Source organism: Uloborus diversus, chromosome 2, assembly GCF_026930045.1.
Source record: "Uloborus diversus isolate 005 chromosome 2, Udiv.v.3.1, whole genome shotgun sequence".
Taxonomy (NCBI): Eukaryota; Metazoa; Arthropoda; class Arachnida; order Araneae; family Uloboridae; genus Uloborus; species Uloborus diversus.
Genome location: NC_072732.1, coordinates 178,140,747 through 178,163,548, shown reverse-complemented (window position 1 = coordinate 178,163,548; position 22,802 = coordinate 178,140,747). Strand labels below are relative to the sequence as shown.

General features: G+C 32.2%; 1 protein-coding gene across 1 annotated transcript in view; it reads left to right on the top strand.

Moving 5' to 3' along the window:
• The first annotated feature begins 2,687 nt into the window (after window positions 1–2,687).
• The window catches only part of LOC129216680 (uncharacterized protein CG5098-like), a 55,488-nt gene continuing 35,373 nt past the window's right edge, over window positions 2,688–22,802 (top strand). Inside the window, exons 1-3 of the mRNA XM_054850895.1 lie at window positions 2,688–2,785; window positions 5,816–5,868; window positions 16,979–19,906. Of these exons, the coding sequence (XP_054706870.1) occupies window positions 2,758–2,785; window positions 5,816–5,868; window positions 16,979–19,906 (3,009 nt within the window). The 5' untranslated portion in view covers window positions 2,688–2,757. The remainder of the gene's footprint in view (window positions 2,786–5,815; window positions 5,869–16,978; window positions 19,907–22,802) is intronic.

The following is a 22,802-nucleotide window of genomic DNA, read 5'->3' as shown; positions in this document are numbered from 1 at the left end:
CATACTGTTAATACCTTTAGTATGAGAAAAAAAAATAACACTTACTCTACTCTTTAATTTTCTACACTACTTGTGATTGAAAAAAAAAAGTTTGTTTCGAGAAATATTTCGTTGCATTTATTTTTAACTTAAAACGGATGTGTCTTAGAAAGTTATAATCATTTTGTAAGACTGTGCAATCAACTTCTGAAAAGTGTAAATAAAGAGCTTTAAATAATTTCAACTGTTCGAGAGTCTTTGAAAATTATTTAAGTTTTTGAAATTCCTTGAAAAGTTCTTCAGTTTTGTATCTTATCAAGATTATAAAGTATGAATTGTCCAAATGGCCAGAATATTACTCTTCCGTTCTTATTTTCTGAATATCTACACCATTTCTTTTAAACTATTTTTACAATTTTCATACTGTAGAGCATTTAATGAAAAAAATAAATAAATGGGGGTAGGGGGAGTGATCAGAAACAAACTTCACTAAAAGCCGATATGAGCAGATGACGAAGTGCTTCTCTTTTCTCCTCTCTCGTTTTTCCTCTCTGTCCATTAAGTTCCATGATTTGTCGAGCAAGCAATTTTTATTTTGTTTGATCTTGATTTGCAAAAGAATGTATAACTTTTAGAAGACTTTGCCTTTTTTTTTTTTACATTTTTGTAGTCTCAATTACCTAATATAAGACCTCAAAACACGGATTTTTTTTCGAAAATTTCTCGGGGGGAGAAACCCCCGGACCTTCTGAAATTATGGGTCTTCTACATCCGACTTAAAGGGACACTCTCCTGTTATCCTTACTACTACAAGGTGAATAAGAAAAATAATAAGAAATTAAAATAACAGTTCAAACAGTGGAATCATTAAAAATAGAGACAAAAAGTCTTCCATGTTAACATTTTTATGCGTTTGGTGTGTCTATATATACTATATGTGTGTGTGTTAGGGCAATGTGCTAATCCGGGCCCCTCCCGAAAAAAATTTCTGGATACGGCCTTGGTTCAATCTCGATTTTTATCTGTTTCAACTGCCATTAAGCCAGAGACTGCAGCTCCTCCTCCTATAGTTTGTTCGAATTAAATTCTTTCAATCAGACATTGAAGGCAATGCAAAAGATCGATTGAAACAGAGCACACCCGTGCTTTTAAGGGGCAGGGGGCCTTTCTGCGTTATTAAACTGCTTGTAGAATGACATGCGGTTTTCTTTTTTTTTTTTTAATTGAGAAAAAAAGGACTTCATTAAAATATTATAGGACTACGTAACTGAAGAACCGTAGAAGGTGTTTTTTCCTAGGCATGCTATCGAGGGACCATTAGCGAAACAGTTACATCAAAATTACTGACAACAGGTCGAGGTGACAAGCATTGCATTGAACTTTCTTTGAAACTAGCTAATAAGGGTTAATTTAATATTGATTTTCTTGCAAGTTAATCCTTTCTATCTACTTGAAAATAATTCTATTCTGTAGGAAAAAAGTTCCTTTTTTCCTTTTAACCAAAAATGAAAAGTGTGTTATTCTTCGCCTTTTCTTCTCTCCTTGAAAAAAAAATTCAAAACGTCACGCAAGTTAAGGTTACCGCTAAATCACGGAACATCAACATTTTTATAATCGTGTGGTAATCTCGCTGGGGTTAGGGACTCTAGTCTGGTTAATGAAGAGGTAGTTTTCAACTAAAATTAAAAAAAAACCATTTCTCCTAAAATTCGATTTTACCACATTTTGATTTTTTCCCTCCCTTTTGTGAAGGACAGGGATGACAGAAACAAACGAATTAGACCGCTAACAGCGCTAAATAAACAAAAACGAAATGATTTTATTTCAGGATATATTTTATAATTTTTCAACATTTAATTTATACTATAACTTAGGATTATACTTTCCTAAGTTGAAACAATTAACAATCATTTAATGTCATTGTATTATCGATTTCAAAAAGAGAATAGAGAGAGAATATTTTATTTAAAGGCAATAAGCTTGTATGTTCCATTTTCCTTGCTGAATTGAGATCCTTCCAACTGGAGGAATTTTTAATTACCATTTTGTTTCGTTTTGGTGGTATATATTTTGACATCTTCGTGAATATCTGTCATAAATTATTTTTATTTAAAAAGTTTCTTCTCCGACAACAATGTTAATTTTTGCATTTAGTTAAGTGCAATTGCATTTTTTCTGCAATTAAAGCCTAAACAATGTTACTTTCCCCCTCTAATTCATTCCCTTCTATTTTTTAAACAATAAGACTAAAGTAACATTTATATATTTTTATTTTAAAGAAAAGTAATGAGTATTTAAAAATTAAATAAATGAATTTTAAAATTACCCATTTGCAATATGCAACTGAGAATAAGAAAGATTGAAAATAACAATAATTTGATAAATAATTTATATATGCAAAAGTAATCAATAATTTTGATGCTAGATTTTGCTGGTACGATGATCTAGGATCTGCAAAAATTCAATTATACAATCATATTTCATATGGCTTACTGCAAAAGTTTATGAATTTTAAGTATTTTGAAATACAGTAGCATTTTATTGATTCTTTTTAATGTATTTTTTTTAAGTCATGTGATGTTTTTTCGACATTTCACATTTCTTCGGTTTCATATATGGGGGAAAAAATCCATTTGTATATCTCCCTGTAAACAACAATCAGGAGAACTTTTGTCTTCGCGCGTCTGATATTATATTCTTGAACCCAGATGCATTCTAGTCGGTTAGAAGTTGTGTACTATAAGGATTGATAAAAATCAAGAGATATTTTATTGCGACATGCAAAATACACCACAAACATTTCGAAGTAAGTTGCTTGAATTTGTGCGGAAAAATAAGCATTGACTGAAATTTGCACAATACTTTGACAAATGGAGGTTGCGAAATTTGGCGACTTCCCCTTTTAGGCCTTACAAGATTCCAACAAAAATAAAGCGCCAATTTTTTTTCAAGCTTTTTTTTATTGGAACATGATTTCCTTATTTTGAACAAAACTTTAGAATCTTCTTCTGTTTCGCAACCACCTTATCAATTAGTTGTGTTCTTTTCTTTGTCTCATGCATTTATATTAGTAAAATGTGTTATGTACTAGATTTGATGAGTTTATTTGCGAATTCTTCATATGTCACATTCTCTGTACGCTAAATTTAAAACATTTCTGTTTGTTTCCCATTTTATTTCAAGCATATTTTATGTTTATATTTAATATTTTCGAACTTTTATTTGGACTTTTTTATGTATAGATAATATCAACACGTATTGTTTCACATGTATTCACGTTGATTATAAACATCACGTACAAGTCTTCAAAAAAGAAAATAAATTTTATTCACGGATGACAATGTTTATTTATAGGTTTCAATTACAATTGGAAATCCTTTTGAGATAGATTGTTATTATTATTATTTTAAACCTTTTTCTTAGAAACTCTTTCATCGTTCAGTGGAATCAATTGAGAGCTCTTACAAAACCACATTTCTATGAATTCATTGAGTTTAATGTTGAAATGATAGAATGAAAGTTCATACTGTAATATTTATTCTGCGGAACACATTTGAATGAAAAGCTTTTAATAGTTTTTTTTTTTTTGTGTGTGTGATTTGTGCAGACGGCCTCAACATCATTACAATATTAGCTGAAAAACAAAAATAAACGCTATTTGTAAATCACGTATCAATTGTATTCTTCAACGAAATCTTGATACTAAATAGAGCAGTTACAAACTAAATAAAGCAGGCCACAAACATGCCTTTTCTGTCACTATTACTTATAATTTTTTTTGACAAAACAATTTTAACGATGTAAAACAATGCGAATGAAATTTCACTTATTATTAAAAGTTTCTTTCAGAATTGAAACTTTTTAATTTCTTGATAGTGAACTAAATAATGCAGTTTTACTTCCTCTATTTTGGTTCAAGTATATTTCATGTTTAATGCAATTAAACTTAAGATTAGTATACATCATGTTTTCTGTTCCCCAAATAGATTGTGCACGATATTCAACAAAATTTTAAGTTTAATTATGTAACAATTGAAGATTTGTAAATTTTTACTCTTCCTGTATATACTGTGATCATTCAATAGAATTACAAAATTGCACCTTAAAATGTTGCGTTTCAAGTCAATAAAATTCTTAAATAAATTTCATTCTTGAAAGAAATTTCACATTTGTTCTTTTTTTCATGAGTTATTTAATTTTACTTGTTAGTTTAAAGGCAAAGCAGAGCTGTTATGCTCCTTTGGCCTTTATTTAATTAAAAAATATGGTGACCTTTAGAAAGATTTTATTTTTTGATTTGGTTATCCATAACATTTTGCAAAACCTTAATTTTTGCTCATGTTTTGAACTGCTGTGTGCATGTCTTCAGGGCCCAATCTGACCCAGATCCTGTATAATTTGATGTCTCTCTCATAAGGAAATCAAAGTAGTTGTTTCCAAAAGTAAAAGAGAAGAAAGATTGAAATTTGTCTACTTTTTGAAGCAGCTTAAATTGTGGTGCCCAGGATCATAAACCTGTAGGACCATGCTTTAATCAGACCTTGCATGTCTTTTGACAGTTACTGAGTGGATGTGTTAATCAGTCAATGTTCTTCTGTGAAGCAAAAATGAAAAGGGAGTGATATCTTTTCCTTTTCTCTTTATAAATATAGTCAAAATAATTTGTTTTAACAATTTTTATAAGAAAAATACAGTGTGTTCCATAGTTTTGTACGTCTTATATATAATTGAAGCTTTTCATGTTTTCCTGTCAAAATTTAGGGCAAGAATGCTCCGATTCAACCTCCCCCCCCCATTTAAAATAGTCTTGATCAGAGGCTCCGACCCTTGAAGTCCTGTAGTGACGAGTGTAAGATGTCACTCAGTGGTGAATTTACCATAAACTAAATGTCATAGTTGCGAAAGGCCCCTATGACCGAAGGAGTCCTGCAGAAATTTGAAAATGCACATGGTAAATGTTTCACATATTTCTGTGGTAGGCAAAGTGCTCACAAAAATGCTTTGCGACAATCCCCCCAACTTGTAAGTCAAACACTGATGTCACTTCTACATTGGTGCTCATTCTGTTCTACTTAGTATTTATAACACAAGTTTTAATAATTCAGCAGTATTGGAATTCAAAATATTGAAGTACTAAAAAAACCTTGTGATTTTTCTCCCTATTGTTTGTAATCCTCTTATCCATTAAAGGTAGATGGAAGTTTTCCTTCTGTTAAAATTCAATTATAATTTTAGCCCTAGATATTATAATTTATAAATGAAAGACATGTAGAAAACCTGATGCGGAAAGAGGGCAAGAAATCACTTGTAGCTTAGATCACTTTTGACTAGAAACAAATATTTTTCTAACTGGAAAATTATAATTACATACTATTTTCAACAACTAGGTGTCTACAGATTACAAAAATCTTGAAATTGAGGTTTAATTGATGAAACTTGTACATAAGAGGGCAAATTTCAATATTTGTTAACTGAGAATGAAAAGTGCTGGGACCAATTAGTAGCATCAGTCAATAACCAATTCATAAGTTGGTAATTAAAGACAGCTTACCAAATGACATTGGGTAAATCTTTAACCTGAATATTTTTTGAAAATGTCCTAGCATTATTTTTATTGTTTGGTTTGGATCATTGTTTTATCTGGTATTTAAATTGTGAAAAATGATGTAAAATAGGCTTCATTGCCTAATCACTGTAAAAAGTTTTATTAAAAAAAAAAAAAAAAGTGTATGTATGTTTAATGTATGAAAAAGTTGAAATTCTTTAATTTTAATGTTAAAAAAATCTTAACCTATATCTTGTGTTGGTGCATAACTCTTATTGTTGGCAATTTCAGATACTTCAGCACCTGGTGTGAATTTTACAGAGCATGCGTATGAAAATCATCTAGTAAGCTTCTCATGTTATATTTTTATAGATCATTTGGAGACATTTCTTGACTGGAATTTTTGTCCCAATGTTTTATTATTTGTTTTGAGTCCCAAAGTAATGAGCACAAAAATGAACCCTTTAAAAAAATTGTACAGGGTGGCGACAGATCAGGGAGATCAGGGAAAAGTCAGGGAACTTTATTAATCAGGGAAAAGTCAGGGAAATATCAGGGAATTTTGAAAAAAATACAAAATATCAGGGAAAATTGATTTTATGAAGAAAAAAAAAATTTTTTTGCTTTACAAAATTAAACGCACTTTCCGCCAATTATCTGTTCAAAAAAAAAAAAAAAAAATTAAAATAAATGAGGTGCGATTATAGACTGCCGCATATTTGTGCATCTTTTTTCCTCAACGTCAAAAGTATTGAATCTTACTTATTAACCACAGTATGAACTTCCTAAGATTGCTTCTGTGTCTGTTAGGTTGTTTATTTTACCTAGCTTGAAATTTCCTTTTACGCTTTCAATGCTACATAAAATAAACAACCATACAGGCAAAGAGGAAGCCTTCATTAATGCCTTAGCTCCTTTGCCTTTATTCCATTGTCTCGAAGTAATTAGCCTACTGTAATCACGATTTCAAGAAGAAATCTTTGGTTTTTGAATTAGTACTATAAAAGCTTAAAAGTTATTACTTCTTCGCGTTTTTAAATTAATTGCTAACCTTGAACTTTCAATAAAAAAACTTAGTTTTTTGCCGTTATACTATTTGTTGTCACCACAGATTATAAAGGTTTTCTTTTCTTCAGACTTAAGTGATTCTTTAATTTTATAACCAAGTTGTATTCTTCTTTAATATATTTTAAAATTAACTAATTGCTTTTTTTTTCTTGCATTTCAAAGTTGTTTGTTACAAAAGCAATCTAAGATTTTTTTCATTACATACTGAAATCATTTGAAATAGAGTTAACTTGTGTACTTAAGTAAATATCTTTTTTTTTTATTGTTGAAATGCTGTATTCATTCACTAAAACCTATGTTCTTGATTAGAGAAAATCTCCCTATGAATGGATGTCTAATGGTTTCATCTGTTTTGCATAAATATGTCAATTAGTTATGTAAGAATAACTACATTACTTCTATTCTTTCACTATTACTTGTTATTCTTGCAGCAATTTCTAATCTTTCCGTGTAGAAAAATTTAATATACTGTTTTGTAGGGTTTTTTCCCCTAAAAAATTGACTTGATATGTTTTTTTTTAACCATTTTATAAAAAAGGTAGCATCTTTTTAAAATATATCTTTAGTTCAACAACTTTACACAACTTAAAACGTTTAAAATACTGCATTTTATACAAACATACAATGGATTTCAAGTAGAGCAAAGAAAGAAAACCATTATTATTGGTAACGTAAATCAGGGAAATTTGGTGAACTTAATCAGGGAAAAGTCAGGGAACTTTTTTTCACAGTTCCTGTCGCCAACCTGTTGTAGTTGCCTAGTCTGATATTTCAAAAAGTAAAAAAAATATAATAAAAGATTATGTATGTTTGAACAAATCCTACTTTTTACATAACACAAGTGCCAAATTTTTTTTTTCAAGTGCCAAGATTCTCTTAAAAAATCATTTTCATATGTACTTAATGTTTGGCTAATATATTTTCAGCATTTTTGACTTTGTTTTCTATGAATGTTTTTCAGTAACCTTAAAGATAAAAGAAGAAAAAACCCTAGCTATAATTTTTCTGTGAATTTATCCCTTCAAAGTTCTTAATATTTTAAAACTGTACTACGAGAAGTGCCAGAGTTCGCAAAATTTTGCCATGAGTGGAAAAACCGCCTGAAAAACTCTTTTTTTTCCTCACCCTGCAAAAAATGGTTAATGTCGATTTTTGCTGAAGGGGGGGGGGGGGGCAAAATAGAACTTACATTTTTTTTTTCGTTTCATGCAATTTCTAGTTTCAAATAAATGCAATTTGCTTTAACGTCAGCTGAATTGGATGAGTTCTAACGACAATGAAACTGCAATCCCTGGATGAGGTACCCAGGCTATTACAGTATGTTGCATACAATGAAATCGTGTACACTTTTGTATAATATTCTTTATGACTTTCCTCCCCCCCCCACTCACTAGTCATCCTCCTACAACTGAAATTGCAAAAACAACTTATATTCTTTACCTAGGTATTCATTTTCTCTATTAAAAAAAATCATTTTTTGCCAGTTTTTTCAAAAAAAAATTATTGTTTTAATGGGATATGGGTTAAATACTCGGAAATGTTTATTTTTAAATTTTATTAGCATGAAAACAAAATTCACAATTTTTGTCATTTAAAATCAAAAAATAAATGTAATGTTCTAATATAAATTGATTTTCTTGTTTATTATAACTATTTTTGCAGAATATTTAATATTAATTTTAAATTTTACACACGTTAAATCTGTATCAAAACTATAAGATAACAGAAATCAAAGTATGTGGAAAGTATTGCGTTCGTTATTTTACCACCAAAATTATATTTTTTCCAGGACAGCAGTGAAAATTAGAAAAAAACTGGTAAAAAAATGGTAAATTGGCTGGATTTTAAAAATATACTAAAGAGCAATATACTTACATAATAATTTAATTGAGATAAAATCAAAACAGATAATTGAGACTAAATTAACATAATTTAATTTCATTTACATTCATTCAATAATTAAAAGAATTACAATAATGCTCAAACAAAACTCAGAAAAGGTTATAATATAGATAATATTAAAAAACATAACATGTGTTCAGATATAGAGAATTCAATTGAATATAAATCAGCTACAAAGTTCAATATGAATTTTATTTTTTTTTCTTCATATTTCTTTTTCATATTAATAATTGGTTTTCTCTTCAAATTTCTATAACTCTGAGCCAAATTGATGCTAATTCTCTGTCAAAAATTATCTGAAAGATAAGAATTTGGTATTTAATAATGACTTTTGTTTAATAGCTTAAACCTTAGTCCGTGAGTTATTTTAATTGGTTAACTTTCCACTTTTTTATATTCTGTATACAAAGTATTAATTGTAAAAGCAATCTTCAAAAACAATACTAACTTAGCATTTCGATTGCTGTTTCGAGAGATGTTGTATTGAATTATCTAACTTTAATAGGCTAAATATTATCATACTAGTGGTACCCGCAGGTATAGTGCCTAGAAAGAGTAGTGTGCCGATCGACGGGGAAAAAGTGAGGTCAGATCTGAGGAAAAGCCAGATGGCGCTGCGCTCGAGGTGTACGTTATGCTCCTCAATCAGACTTGTTTTAAATCAGCGATTGCATGCTCATTTCGCAGTTTAAAAGCCCCGTTTTTCGGATTGAACTTATTTCTGCGCAAAAGACCAATTCTGTAATAAGTGCTATTTGTTACACCGGTGTTCATTTATTTTTTGAAGCATATAAAATTACCTTATGCTAATTTACCTTTAATGAAAATAATAGACTATAACGGGGCATTCATGAAATATGTAAGGGTCCCGAGGGGGAGGGGGGTTGAAAAAGCCTCTACGTACCTTGGTGGTGGGGGGGGGGGTCAAACGCATTCTTACGTAATATTTTCCAAGTCGGTATTTCACATTAGAAATTGCGTGGTCAACAAGTGATTTGGCAGAGATTATGTTCCATTTGCATATGGAAGGTAAGAAACGTGTTAGGATAAGATGTTTTTTTATTTGTTTTACAAAGAATGATTAGTGTAAAATATAATAAAAGAGTCACATTATGTATGGCATGTTTTATTTTTAATTAATTTTACATCAAAAAAAAAATGTCGAAAAAACATTCAGTTTAGATTCTAACTTTTCAGTAACTATTTCTTTACGCAAAAAGTTAAATTTAATAATGTGAATTTAATAACGATTCTAGTGATGTAACGATTCCAAGATTTGTTATTTTCCCATTTTGAAAAATGAAATGGAATCTTACGTAAGAATGGGGCGGGGGGCGGGGGGGGGGGGGAGGGGTGAAAAATCTTACGTACCCTAACATGAGGGGAGGGGGATCAAAAATTGCCAAAATCATCCTTACGTAATTAATGAATGGCCCCTAAGTATTCAATAACTGGGCGTCTCTTATTTCTCTACTAATAATAAAGCTGTAAGTCTCTCTGTCCGAATTTCTGTCTGGATCTCTGTGACGCGGACAGCGCCGATTCTCATGAAATTTGACACAAAGTTAGTTTGTAGCATGAGGGTGTGCACCTCAAAGTGATTTTAAATTCGATTTTGTTCTTTTTTTATTTCAATTTTAAGAACAGTTTCCGGAGCAAAATTAGTAAATTACGAAATTATAATGGAACCGTAAAGTGGGAAGAGCGAATGAACATAGCCAATTGGCGAGAAATTCATCATCCATTATTTGTAAATATACAAGCTAATCAAATGGCCTTTTAATTTTCTCCTCCAGGCAAAGTCCTGCTGGTACCGCTATTTTCAAAATAAAACTGCTTTGAAATTCTTAAGCTAATTAAAATTATCAGGGTTTCTCAGTCTGAGTCGAAGAGTCGGAGTCGCTTGAAAACCTACCGACTCCGACCTGTTTTTTTTAATTTTCAAGGACTTTCCTTACATTAAAAAAAATAATTGGGTCACTTGCTCCGATCACATATAACATACTAATTTGCAAATAACTGCAATTGGCAAACAGCTGACTTGATTATTCGTTGAATTTTCGGTAATACTTATCAACGTCAAACTGCTAGTTTGCTTATTTTTATAACCTTCTTTAGAACCTGTTAGCAAATGGTTTTGTTTTCTATAATTATCGAAATAGAAGTGTTTTTGAATCTGGCGTTATCATTGTCAAAAAAAAGTATTTATGTATTTTTATCTTTTATCTCATATGTAAAATAGCGAAAGAAATGTATCCTTAAAAACTAAAAACAAATGGGGAACCTCCTCGTCCCTCTCCTATGTCTAACATTGCTTATGATAGCTTTAAAATGTTCTTTTAAAAGGAAGCGCAGTTTCTGAATCTCCCTACCCTTAATCAGGAAACAACATGACAGTGCTACAATTAAAAAATCTAAATAAGTAGCGATCAAAAGAACATTGTGATACATGTTTTTGGACGCAAAAAATAGTCTCCCGTTGTCGATATATGAGATTTTAAAGCCTATGGGAATTTTAAGAAAAGCGAGTCTCGTTGTTACAAATTTAGCGAGCTTCGATGGGGACAGACATTTTTCTCACGCTCTGTAGATATGGATGCCCTGCCACATGCAGACGAGGAAATCGTCTGTGAGAAATTGGTACCTTCAATCCCTCGCCAAGTGTTTAAATTTGCCACTTTTCTTAAAATTTCGGGAAACTTATTACCTTTTATCTCTATAACGGGGGACGATAACAAAAATAATTATCAATTTCGTACAGGATTTTAAAAGGCTAAAATTAAAAAAAAATTTTTTTTTAAATATAACTTATGTGCTCGTTGATTCCGTTTGTCCGAAAGTCGAATGGTCGGTCGCTAACAGTTACCAGGCATAGCGTTGCTAGAGATTTTCAACCTATTCTCCAGACTTATAAACTATAGAGGTGATGCTACCATATAACGTGCTCAAGTCAGGCTCTTTCTCATTTAGGAGCCTCATTGACTCAGGAGTCGCTCCATTCTGCTTTAAACTCATGCTGGCTACATGAATGGGGCTTGAGTCTCCCAAGTGGCATTAAAAACAACAAACTGCGCCCTAAGAAATCTCGATTGATAATACATTTGCCTTAAAATATAAGTATAAAATTTTCAATCAATTGTGTAACATTTTGTCTTAAAAACATCCTTGTCTTTGTGTCTACTTCAATAATGATCTTTTTATCGTTAATATTATTTTCCACATAATTTTCATTATATACAAAGACTACAATATTTGGAGATTTTTTAAATTTCATACAAACCCAATATTCGTTAGGCAAATTAATATGAACAATTTCATTTATAATAGATTTATACGTGGTTATTTCAATTTCATCTGCGGAAAGATCTAGTTTTATTTTTTCAAACAGGGAACATTTTTCTTAACTGCATAATTCCTGATGGACCTTTTCTTTGGTAATTTTTTAGTAAAGTATGTTAGCAGACTTGGGAAAATTGTCGGAATTGCCTCATCTTTAAAAAAAGTTTTTCCCCGAGGAATTAAAACTTCCTCACCATTTATAATATGCTTAAAATGCGTTTCAATAAAATGTTTTTCGAAATGCAGAGCACAAATTGAGCAATATTTATCAAAAACTTTATCTAACCTGGGAATTAACGAGTTCCGCTTTAGTTTTTCTTCATCTGCTGGAGCTTTAAAAAGCGTAACTTTTTCCTTGCATGTTTTGTACCCACTTTTGCACACTGGTACGAAAAAAGATGAAGATTTATTTCTTCCAATGTTCAACTTTGATGCCTCCATTAAAAGCCTTCAACGCTGTTTCATGAAATATTCACGAAATAAAGGTAAAAAAGAGAAACGCGGAACTAAATTGTAACAAAATCCCTCGTCTACTAATGTAAACACCGCGAAATTGCATGTACATCTCGACCACACTGCCATTTGGCGGTTTTCATACAATTTGTCTTCAAGAATCGTGGGGAAAAAAGCACTGGTCGACACACTACTCTTTCTAGGCACTATACCGCAGGGCTTTGCCCATAGTAGAAAATTAAAAGGTCATTTGATTTGCCTGTATATTTACAAAAAATGGATGGTGAATTTCTCGCCAATTTACTCGCCCATGTTACGGTTCCACGTCATGATAATTTGGTAATTTAATCGTCCACGTTATGATAATTTGCTCGGTGAAATGTTCTTAAAATTAGAATAGAAAAAGAACAGAATCAAATTTTCAAAAACTTGCTTCGAGGTGCACACCCCCATGCTACAAACTAATTTTGTGCCAAATTTCATGAAAATCGGCCAAACGGTCTAGGCGCTATGCGCGTTACAGATATCCTGACAGACAGACAGAGAGACGTTCAGCTTTATTATTAGTAAAGATATAAGATAATAAATTACTAAAAAAAAGCTAGCTAGTGTCGATGCCCATATAGGAAACACATCATTTTGTCACTTGGGCAAAAATTGACAAAAATACAGTAGAGTCTCAAAAATCCGAGTCTCAAAAGTCCGAGGTTCCGCTTAATCTGAGGTGCTTTGTTGATATTTTTAAGGTATACATTTTATAGACAAAAAAAATGTTTTAATCTGAAAATTTAAATATTTTGCTATGTAGAACTTCCCTAACAATATACGATAAGGTAATAAAAAGAAATTGAAAGGTTTATGCCAATAACACTTGCCACTTGACATGAAAAATTCTCTGACTGTTAGAGATGGATTAAGAAATGCCTTGGAAAAAAGAGGAAGTAGGTTGATACAAAAAATAACTTGGAATTAAAACATTGTTTTGCCCAAAGGACGAACAAACAGCTCTTTTGGAATATCCGATTGCAATTTAAAAGCAGAGTACAAAACTTGATGCTGTATGAAGCGTTGCGTGTATATGAAATTTTATCCTTCTATGACTAACGTTTTTGTATTATGTGAGGTACATACGTACGCTCACACACAGCAACAAAACTCACAAAAACTTATTCGAGGACGATCAAAGGGCAGCTTTTGGTTACCTGCAAGTTTACAAACTAGTACGTGCAAGACGTCAAGAAAAAAACTGATCAAAACTCTTTTAGGGTTAATTGGAACATAAATTAATGTAGATATATTTCAGTGATAAATTTTTAGAGGAGACAATATTTCCTTTACATAGCGTAAGGAAGTAAACAACACATGTCCTTATGTAGTCCAAAGAATTTCTCATATGATCCGAGTTTTCAGTAATCCGAGGTGGAGCGAGCCCCAATTACCTCACATTTTTGAGACTCTACTATAATAATTTTTTCCAAGTTTGTTTTTGCCCTCTTTTCCTACTTTTTGAAAAAGTGTGTCGAACCTAATAAAAAGCAAAACACATTTCTAAAATGTGTAACATTATTAACTGTCATTACAGTCTATAAAATCTTCACCAAAAACTTTTTTTTTGTTATTCCAGCATGGTATAACAATAAACCAGGGAGCATCGTAAGGGTAGTTGATGAGTGACACATGATTCCAGATTTTTTATTGCACGAAGGAAAAGTTAGAGAGATCTATCTCTATTAAAGCACTACTTATGGTAGAAGTTTTAAGATTTGCAACAAGTGTACAGAAATCACTTGCCTCCATTTTGATGGAAAGTACTGATAATTGATAAATGACTTTTCCATCTTCCGTTGAACGAGCTAGAGCAGTGAAGCACCGTTTATATGTCTCTCATTTAAACGTTTTATCACTTTTTTTTAATTGGTCCCTGCAGATTCCAATACATATCAGCCTATATCTATTATACGTTTTTTTCATTTATATGTTTTTTTCTTACAGTCCCTTCAAAAATGTATAAACGGCGCTTCGTGGTATTCCTAAAACGTAGAGTTGATATAAAAAGTATATATAGATCTCGAGATACATGAGTTATCTCTGTTAGTTTGCTTGATAATCATTTCAAAAGGAGAAAAAATGTTTTATTTCTTTAAGTGAAGAAAAAAAAAAAAGGTTTAATTCTTTTCTATGTTGCTTGACTATTTTCTATAGAAATTAAATCGTTTAAAAATCAAAATGGGATTAAAAAAAATAAATAAATAAATCATTTCAAAAGTTATGACGCATTTACTAATCTTGTAACAAATATAAATTTTTAAAAATATTAAAAGAATTGGACTTAAAATATTTAATATGTTATATTGAAATATGTTTGAGCAGATATTTAAAACCATCGCTATTAGAATTACATGCATTTTTTTTTCAATTTATAAATTATTATAATTAATAATAAAATAGACAAAGTATTTATTTATTTGCTTTATATCATCTCTATTCCTTAATTAACAAAATTCAATGCAACTTGATTTGTGATTAGGTTTTTGCTGTTTTTTTCCATATTTGTCATGGTTTTTCCACTGTCCCAGCAAAAATACCTTTTTGCCTGAAAAATTATCAACCCTGCTAAAGTATGACAGTAGTGTAGCCAGAAATTACTCTCTGGGTGGGGTTGGTACTCATAATTGCCCTCATCGTGTTATGGTTAAAGCTATGTGTTAAACCAAAGCTTCTGGGAAGAGTTTTGTCCACAATATTCCATTCCCTCCCTGGGTCGGCATTGGAGTTTGTAGTTTGCTACAACTTTAAAGGTTGATTTTCTTTTGTTAAAAATACAATACTGTCCCGATGATTCTCAAACTGTGGAGTGTGCCAGGAAGTTTTGCTATGACTAGACCAATAATTAGAGAATTAATTGAAATCTTCTGCAATATTTTGCCACGCCTCTGTAGTGTAAATGAAGGCTATGCAGTGCAGGTACAAATTTTATTCATTTTTGTCTGTTAGATATGATTAGTAATACTTAAATTAGGAAGAGATTAGGGATTTAAATTCCAAAATGGCACATTAGTCAAAACAGTTTGAGAATCATTGTATTAGGCCACAAATGGAAGTAAAATGCTGTTTTTCTACCTTTTGTCAAAATCCTTTATAATTGTTGCAAGCTGCTTTAAGCAGCCAGTTGGATGCAAACCTTTCCAGTGTCTTTTTATAAAATCGTAGTTGAAGTTATTTATTTTAGATGCAATGAAGGTAAAACAAAAATCATGAAATGAAATGTGTACTGAAATAATGTCGCCAGGGGTCGATCTAGGTTTTATTTTTTAGGCCCGCATTTTGTGAAAAAGTAAATTTTTTTTTGTGAATTTTCTTTATTTTTGTGAGGAATTTTCATGAATTTGCCCTTTTTCCTGGAAAAACGTAATATCAAAGCATTTTTGTCATCACTTTGTTGAGAAAGCCATAACGAATATAATAAAAGCAAATGATCTAATATAAAAGAAAAAAAATATATGATTAAAACTCGTAGATTTAATCAAAGACCTCAAAGAGTGATGCATTCAAACAAATTTTAATTGCAGGGTATCTGCTACATAGTAAATGGGGCCACTTTTACAATACGGAATTTTGTGAATAAGGCCGCTTTTACAATGTGGAATTTTGTGAAGGGGGCAGCAAAGCGGACCCAATTTTGGCCTCGATCGACCCCTGGTCGCATATTGCTGACCATTTAGTATGTTTTAGTGTTCAAATCAAGTTTTTTTTTTCTTTCTAATTCTATTTTTAATAAAGATTATTTGAAAAATAACATTGTGTTAATGTAATTGTAATCCTATGAAAGATTTACAATCATATGGAACGACTTGTATCAATGTTTATGACTATATGTGCAGCAATTTGTGTAGCTTTTATTATATTTCTTGTTCATATCTTAGAATTAAAATACTATAGACACTACATTAGAGCAATATACATTTCTCATCACTGATCTCGGCTGTAAATAAATGAATTAATCAAAGAATTATCCCATATCCAGTGACAGATAATTTGTATTTTGATTTTATTTATGAAGCTGTAAATTTTTGTTGAATGGAAGTGCTTGCTGGGATAGAATGTGTGTGCTCTTTCTGCTGCTAATAAATTATCTTTGCATAAAATGGACAAGGAAAAATAGAATTGTTTTTCTTTACTTCTTAACAATCTTGCTAATTAATTTAAAAAAAAAAAAAAAACTTTTCACTCTTGTTTTGCAATAACTTGATTTGTGAAACTCTGGCTGTTTTAAAATTTACTTTTCTTTCTCTTGTGCTTTTTGTGCTGTTTAAAATTTGGTTGACATACAAAGTTTTTGACCTCTTCGTCTAACGTTGGTAATGTTTTTTTCTTACTTCTACTTTTGTCACTATTTCAGATGTGATTTCATTTCAGTTCATTATAATCTTGGTCTTATCTTTTAGCAGATTTTTAATGATTTTTTTTCTTTTAGAAATTTATTCTTTTTATGTTTTTTTGTTCATTTCCATTATTTTACATTTTTTTAACTTTATTTTTTCTAAATACTAGTAATTTTTTTTGACTAAGCCGTGATTAGGATAAAAGTCGTCCTTACAATGCACTGGAAAAAATGCTCGAAACGATTGCACTTGTGTAAGTCTGCTCTTTTAATGTTCAAAGAATAGTTTTTAATTCATATATATTTTGCAGGGAAGTCATTGTCCTCCTAACAGTTATCAACCATACCATAACTCTCCTTATCCAGTTCCATCTTCTCGACCACATCATTATGGCAATCCTCAGATGCAGCCAAATATGCCTTACAGGCATCACGGAGGAGCTTATGCTCCTAACCACAGTCAATATGCAGCTGGAATGAATCAAGAAGTGTATAGGAATCACCATTCTGGTTATGTAGGAGCTAATAACAGGAATATGCCATCAAAACCTTGGTCTGAAAACAATTCACCAGATTTGATGCCGCCATATGGTCAAGTCACATCACATCCACAGATGATGAATAACTCACCTCAAATGCCAGTAACTTCAATGAGATCTCCACCTCAAGCAACTTCCAATATGAACCCAGCAGCATCACAGGGACAGCAGCATTACAGACCAATGCAGTCACCAGCACATTCTCCACATTCATGGTCCCAAGCACAAATTCCCAGCCCCAGTGTTATGCATTCCTCAAGGACTACACCTTCTCCATTATCAACCCATGTGCGTTCTCCTGGTCATAGTCAACCATTTTCCCCCCCAACTGCTATGAATATGCAACCTATCCCCCCTCCACCTGAGAATGGGCAACTACCTCAACCTGTAAACAGTGCTAGCGGCAATGACAGCCATAACCCATCCAATCCTTTGCATTCATTACAAAAAATGGTCATGCTAGATCAAGATTCTAAATCTAGTATAATGCCCTTATCTGCTGATACTGAGCAGTTTGGTAATCAGTGTGGGTCTCATAATTATGTACCTGAAGAAAGTGCCAGTAATGAATCGAAAGACTCTGCGTATTCCACTTATTACAATATGGATGAAAATCGTTTTGAATCAAAACCAAATAATACCGACAATGATACATCTGTTTATTCATCTGTACAACAGGTATCAAATTGCAATTTTCCTATCACTTCTAATCCTGTTGGTCATGATGATTCAAATTCAACATCAATACCACAATGTGGGCCAAATTCTAATGCCCCAGAAGGATTCCTTTCTGATCAAAGTAATGTTTCCTTAAGCAAATCTACTTCTAATTCAGAGCAGCCTCAATGTAAAACCCCTGTTCTACAGAATGACTGTGCTATGCAATTAAACCAGTGTCCACCTCATGCTGAATCAGCACCTATTTTTACAGACCAAACAAAAGCTGCTGTCTCAACGAATTCAGAACAAGCATTACCCTCTGCTGCTACGAACTGGGTTAATGAAGACAAATCTAATTCTTCTAATTCTCATCTAGCAGAAATCCCAAATGCTGATATTGCGGGCACTCCTGATTCAGTATCAGGCACTCCTGATACAGTATCGGGTACTCCTGGTTCAGTATCGGGTACTCCTGGTTCAGTAACGGGTACTCCTGATTCAGTATCGGGTACTCCTGGTTCAGTATCAGGCACTCCTGGTTCAGTATCAGGCGATCCTGGTTCAGTATCGGAAAGTGGCCCTGTTTCTTCTAAGCAATCCGAAATTTCTGCTGATTCAGATGTAAAAGTAAAATGTGAACAAGATGTTGAAATAGAAAATGAAATTTTGGATGATATTGCAAATGAGTCTCAAGCGCATAGTTCAAATCTCGGGAAAGCTTCAGGAGAGTCTGAATTAAGCAATTGTGTTTCCGAGCTCGATGCGAAAGAAGATAATCTATCTCAAAATTCAGACTGTGTAGAAGAAATCAAAAAAGAGAAACCGAGTCCAGCTATTATAAAGTTATCACCATGTTCTATAGAAACAAATGTTGACAGTAATGATTCAAAAACTGATTTGATATTAATGAAGGAAAATACTCCAGAAAAAGACTCGAAGAAACCCTCTCTTAGAAGGCGTAAAGTTGGGGCTAGTTATGAAGAAGCGCCTTCTCCAGAACAAGATTTAAAGAGTGGTGCAGCTGCGGACAGTCCTAGTCCTAAACGCTTGAAGGATGCAAAATCTGAGTGCAAAAAATCTAAAATTAGTACAATAAATCAAAATGATAGTGAAGACAAGTCTAAAAAAGAATCTTTAAGAAATCCTGTAAAAGTTGTTATTCACAGAATTAGAAAGAGTGATACAAATGACATATGGCATGTTCCTGGCAATATTTCTCAAGAGGAATGTAAAAGTGAAGCTAAGCATCAAAAAACTGAATCAAAACCTGCAAATACCAGCCCCCAAATTATAATGCTTTCTTCTGCTTTGTCAGAAAAAAAAGTAGATAATCAAACAACTAGTCCTGATTCAAATATTTCTGTAAAGCAAGAGGATGATGATATAGAAGTGATTGATGTTGAACTAACTACAGCTGCAGTTAAACCCGAAAGTACAAATTCTCCTCAAAAAAGTTCCTCATCTAATTATTCGGACAAAAAACGGGGGAGACCCGTTGGTTCAAGAAATAAATTTAAGCCAAATAATCAGCTCAAAAAGAAACGGGGAAAAAAAGGCTGTAAAAAGAGAAAGAATGATTTAAGTAAACAAAAAACACCCGAAGTAACAGGAAAAGTCAAAAAAGCGAAAAATTTTAACGGGCCATATGTTCATATTATTGGCAGCAAGGAAAATCCATCATCTATTTCTGTTGTCAATGTTGCTCAAAAAGAAGAAGAAAAAGTGAATAAAATTCCATTGAAACGGAATTTTAACACTAGCACTGTTAGCAGAATAAAGAAAAAACCTGTGGGCCATTTAAGTACTTTATCACCAACTTATGATGCCTTTAATAGAGATAAAACTTGGTTGTGTATTTTTTGCCACAAAGGAAGTCATCATGAAGGACTTGGTGATTTATATGGTCCTTATTACATAAAGGATAAGAATGGAGAGTCTGATGTGAAAAACTCTTCCAGTTCTTCAGGAACTAGTAATTCAAAAGCTAAACGACGCAAATCAGACCACGATGATTCCAAATGTCCCAAAAAAGCCAGACAAGTAAGTATATTTTCATTTTGATCCTTTAAAGGTGAGGAATTAAGCATTTATGAAATAGTATTTTGCTTCCAACATGTTGAATTGAAGCAGTGAGAAGCAAAGGGATGTAAGTGGCAAAATTAAAAATTTGGAGATAACCAGTACACATGGTAGGTGAACCTCTCCTCTGTCTTGGGTCAAGAGATGGTACTAGTAGGCCTGGTTGTTGCAGCTATACAGCATGATTTAGAAAAAAAACAACAACAATGAAAGTCTGCGTAGAAGCTAATCTTTAAACACATATTACTCAAAACTTGAAAATGTCCACTTACACCCCTTTGCTTCTTACTGCCTCAATTGTAATTAAATTTTTTATAGTAATTAGTGTTTCCCAAATATTATGTCAAATGTTAAGCATTGTTCTTTCTCCCCCCTTCCCTTCTATCAGAAGATACCTGACTAAAGAATAAAAGGCATTGCAAAGTCCTGCAAACCAAAATCGCTCTATCTCGGATTTCCCAGGAATTGTAATCTGCTGTGTAGAAAGTTTTAACTTAGTCTCACTCTCAAAATGACACTTAAAGAGCCCTTGGAAAATAGCTAAATGCCTCCATTTTTTCTGATATTTTGAGCTTTTAATATGGGCATTTCTTTCATCTATTTATTTTTGAGTCATAATAACATGTCAATCTAAGCTGCCAAATTGTCAGGTAGAATGAACAGGAGGGAAATTTGCCTCCTCCCCCGCCATTCACAGGGGCAGATTTACAGTCTTTTCAAGGGGTTGTGGCGGTTGAAAACCGTAAAAGCCATATTCCTCCCCTCAAACCCGTCATGTAGGGGGCGGGGCAGGGAATAAATTGCCCCCCCCCCTTTATCCTGTATTTCAAATACTAACCACCTCACACGAACTTATTGCACCCTTGAAGTGTTAAATCTCCCCTTTGGCGGCCATATCACCCCCAGGGTTGGAAACCACTGTTCTAACTCATAGCAAAATGTATTATCATACCAGTGTAGTGTAGTCCATGGTAGAAAAAGGTTAAAAGACGCATACAGAAATATAAAAATTATTAAAGTTCCAAAAAGGAAGGAGGGGCGAGCTTAGGTTCAAATAAAAAAGTGGGTAACGCTGTTCATCCTCGACTACACTAACTGTCTAAACTTAATTTAAAGCAAATTTGTGGAATGTACCCGATTGAAATTAGTGATGATAGCTAGTAATTCCTTCAATTCTACATTATTGGTTTTAGAAAATGACGGTGATGAAGGGGGCAGTCGCCCCCACCGCGCCCCTAGTAAATAACACCACTGCCCATTCAATATGTTCTAACATTTATGTTTCACATTGCTTTTCATTTATAAAGTTTCATTACATAAAAAAATCTGTATCATAATTAAGTTTGTCTTGTACATATTCCAAGCTTTACGTAAAGTGTTAAAGTGATTAAATGAAGAAAAACTGATGTTTAGTTGGTTTAGTTAAGGAGAGGTGAAGATAGGCCTGTTCCTGGCAGTTATGTATTTCAAAAATTTGTTTTAAAAGTGTATTTTTAACACTAGAATTACGGCAGTCTTCTTATTCCTAGAAATACAACGGCGTTCAATTTGACCCTCTGAGAAAAAATCTGCATAGTTCCCCACAAAATGTTATACATTTGTAAAAATTAAAAATAAACATATTTATAATAACTTGAAGGATGCAGAGATTTTAAGGATATATAATGAAGTACAGTAAAACCCCTTTTAATGGAAACCCCTCAAAGGCAGACGCCCCCTCTTATGCAGACAATTTTTAATTCCCCGGTTCCAAGGCAAATAACATTAATAAATCCTTGTCCTGCCACATCCCTCTACTGCAGACAAAAAAATTTGTCCTGCTACTGCTAGTGTCCGCATTAGAGGGATTTTACCGCATTAAAAAAAAGTTTCAAATACCCTAAAAATAACCAGCTCTGTTTCAGTTGTAATAAGTTGTGTTTCAGACATTTTATGTACAAAAATATTATGAATGCTTAAAGTTTTTGCGGTGATATGTTCCAAGAGGTATTTTTGAGTTTTTTCTGTTTCAGCATCAGTAAAATGTATTTGAATTTTTTTTTTCTCAAAGGGATCAAAGACAGACACAAGCCCACACTTTTAGGTATAACCTTTCAGTTTGGGTTAAAAAAAGTTTTCTTGAAAACTTTATATTATAAGCAGAATGATTGAGGAAAAGTCAATGAAATGATTCAGCTTTTTATTAAAATACAGAGGAGTAGTTGTAACAAACAAATTAGTTTGGGGTCAAAATGGCACCTCCCGTAATTCTAGTGTTAATATTTACCCCCCTACCTCCTCTCTTTCCAGAGGCAAGTAATTTTGACATGTTAAAAGTAGACATTAGAAATTTTTTTCCTTCAAAACTGTTTCCATTTTTATTTCTAAAATTAATTACAAACCTTGTTCTATATTGTCTTTAATAGAATATATTATATTCCTTTTCTGCTTATAGTCTTTTAAATTTAAGGAGTTTCAGTGGGAGTATTTTATTTTATTCAATAGTTTTGTTTGAGTATTTAATACGCTAAATTTTCAAAAACGCGAATTTTTTTCATTTTCCCTGCAACTTCCTTATCGAAGTTTCACTGTATGTTCACTATCTAAATTCTTAAATTTTCAAAGATGAGTTGTTATATTACCAGCCTGCATTCTCTGAAAAAAAAAATAAATAAATAAAATTAAACTGGAAACAAATGTTATATTTCTGACTTGATGCAACAATCTTCCTCAATTCTAGTATTGTTAAATTTGCATGGGAGCTTACCCAGACTTAGCTCCTGTACTTTCTTTGTCAATATTTCAAATCAGACAAAGTTTCAGGTTATTTATGAGTAATCATAAATTCTGAGTTTAATCTAATATCTCTAATGTTTTT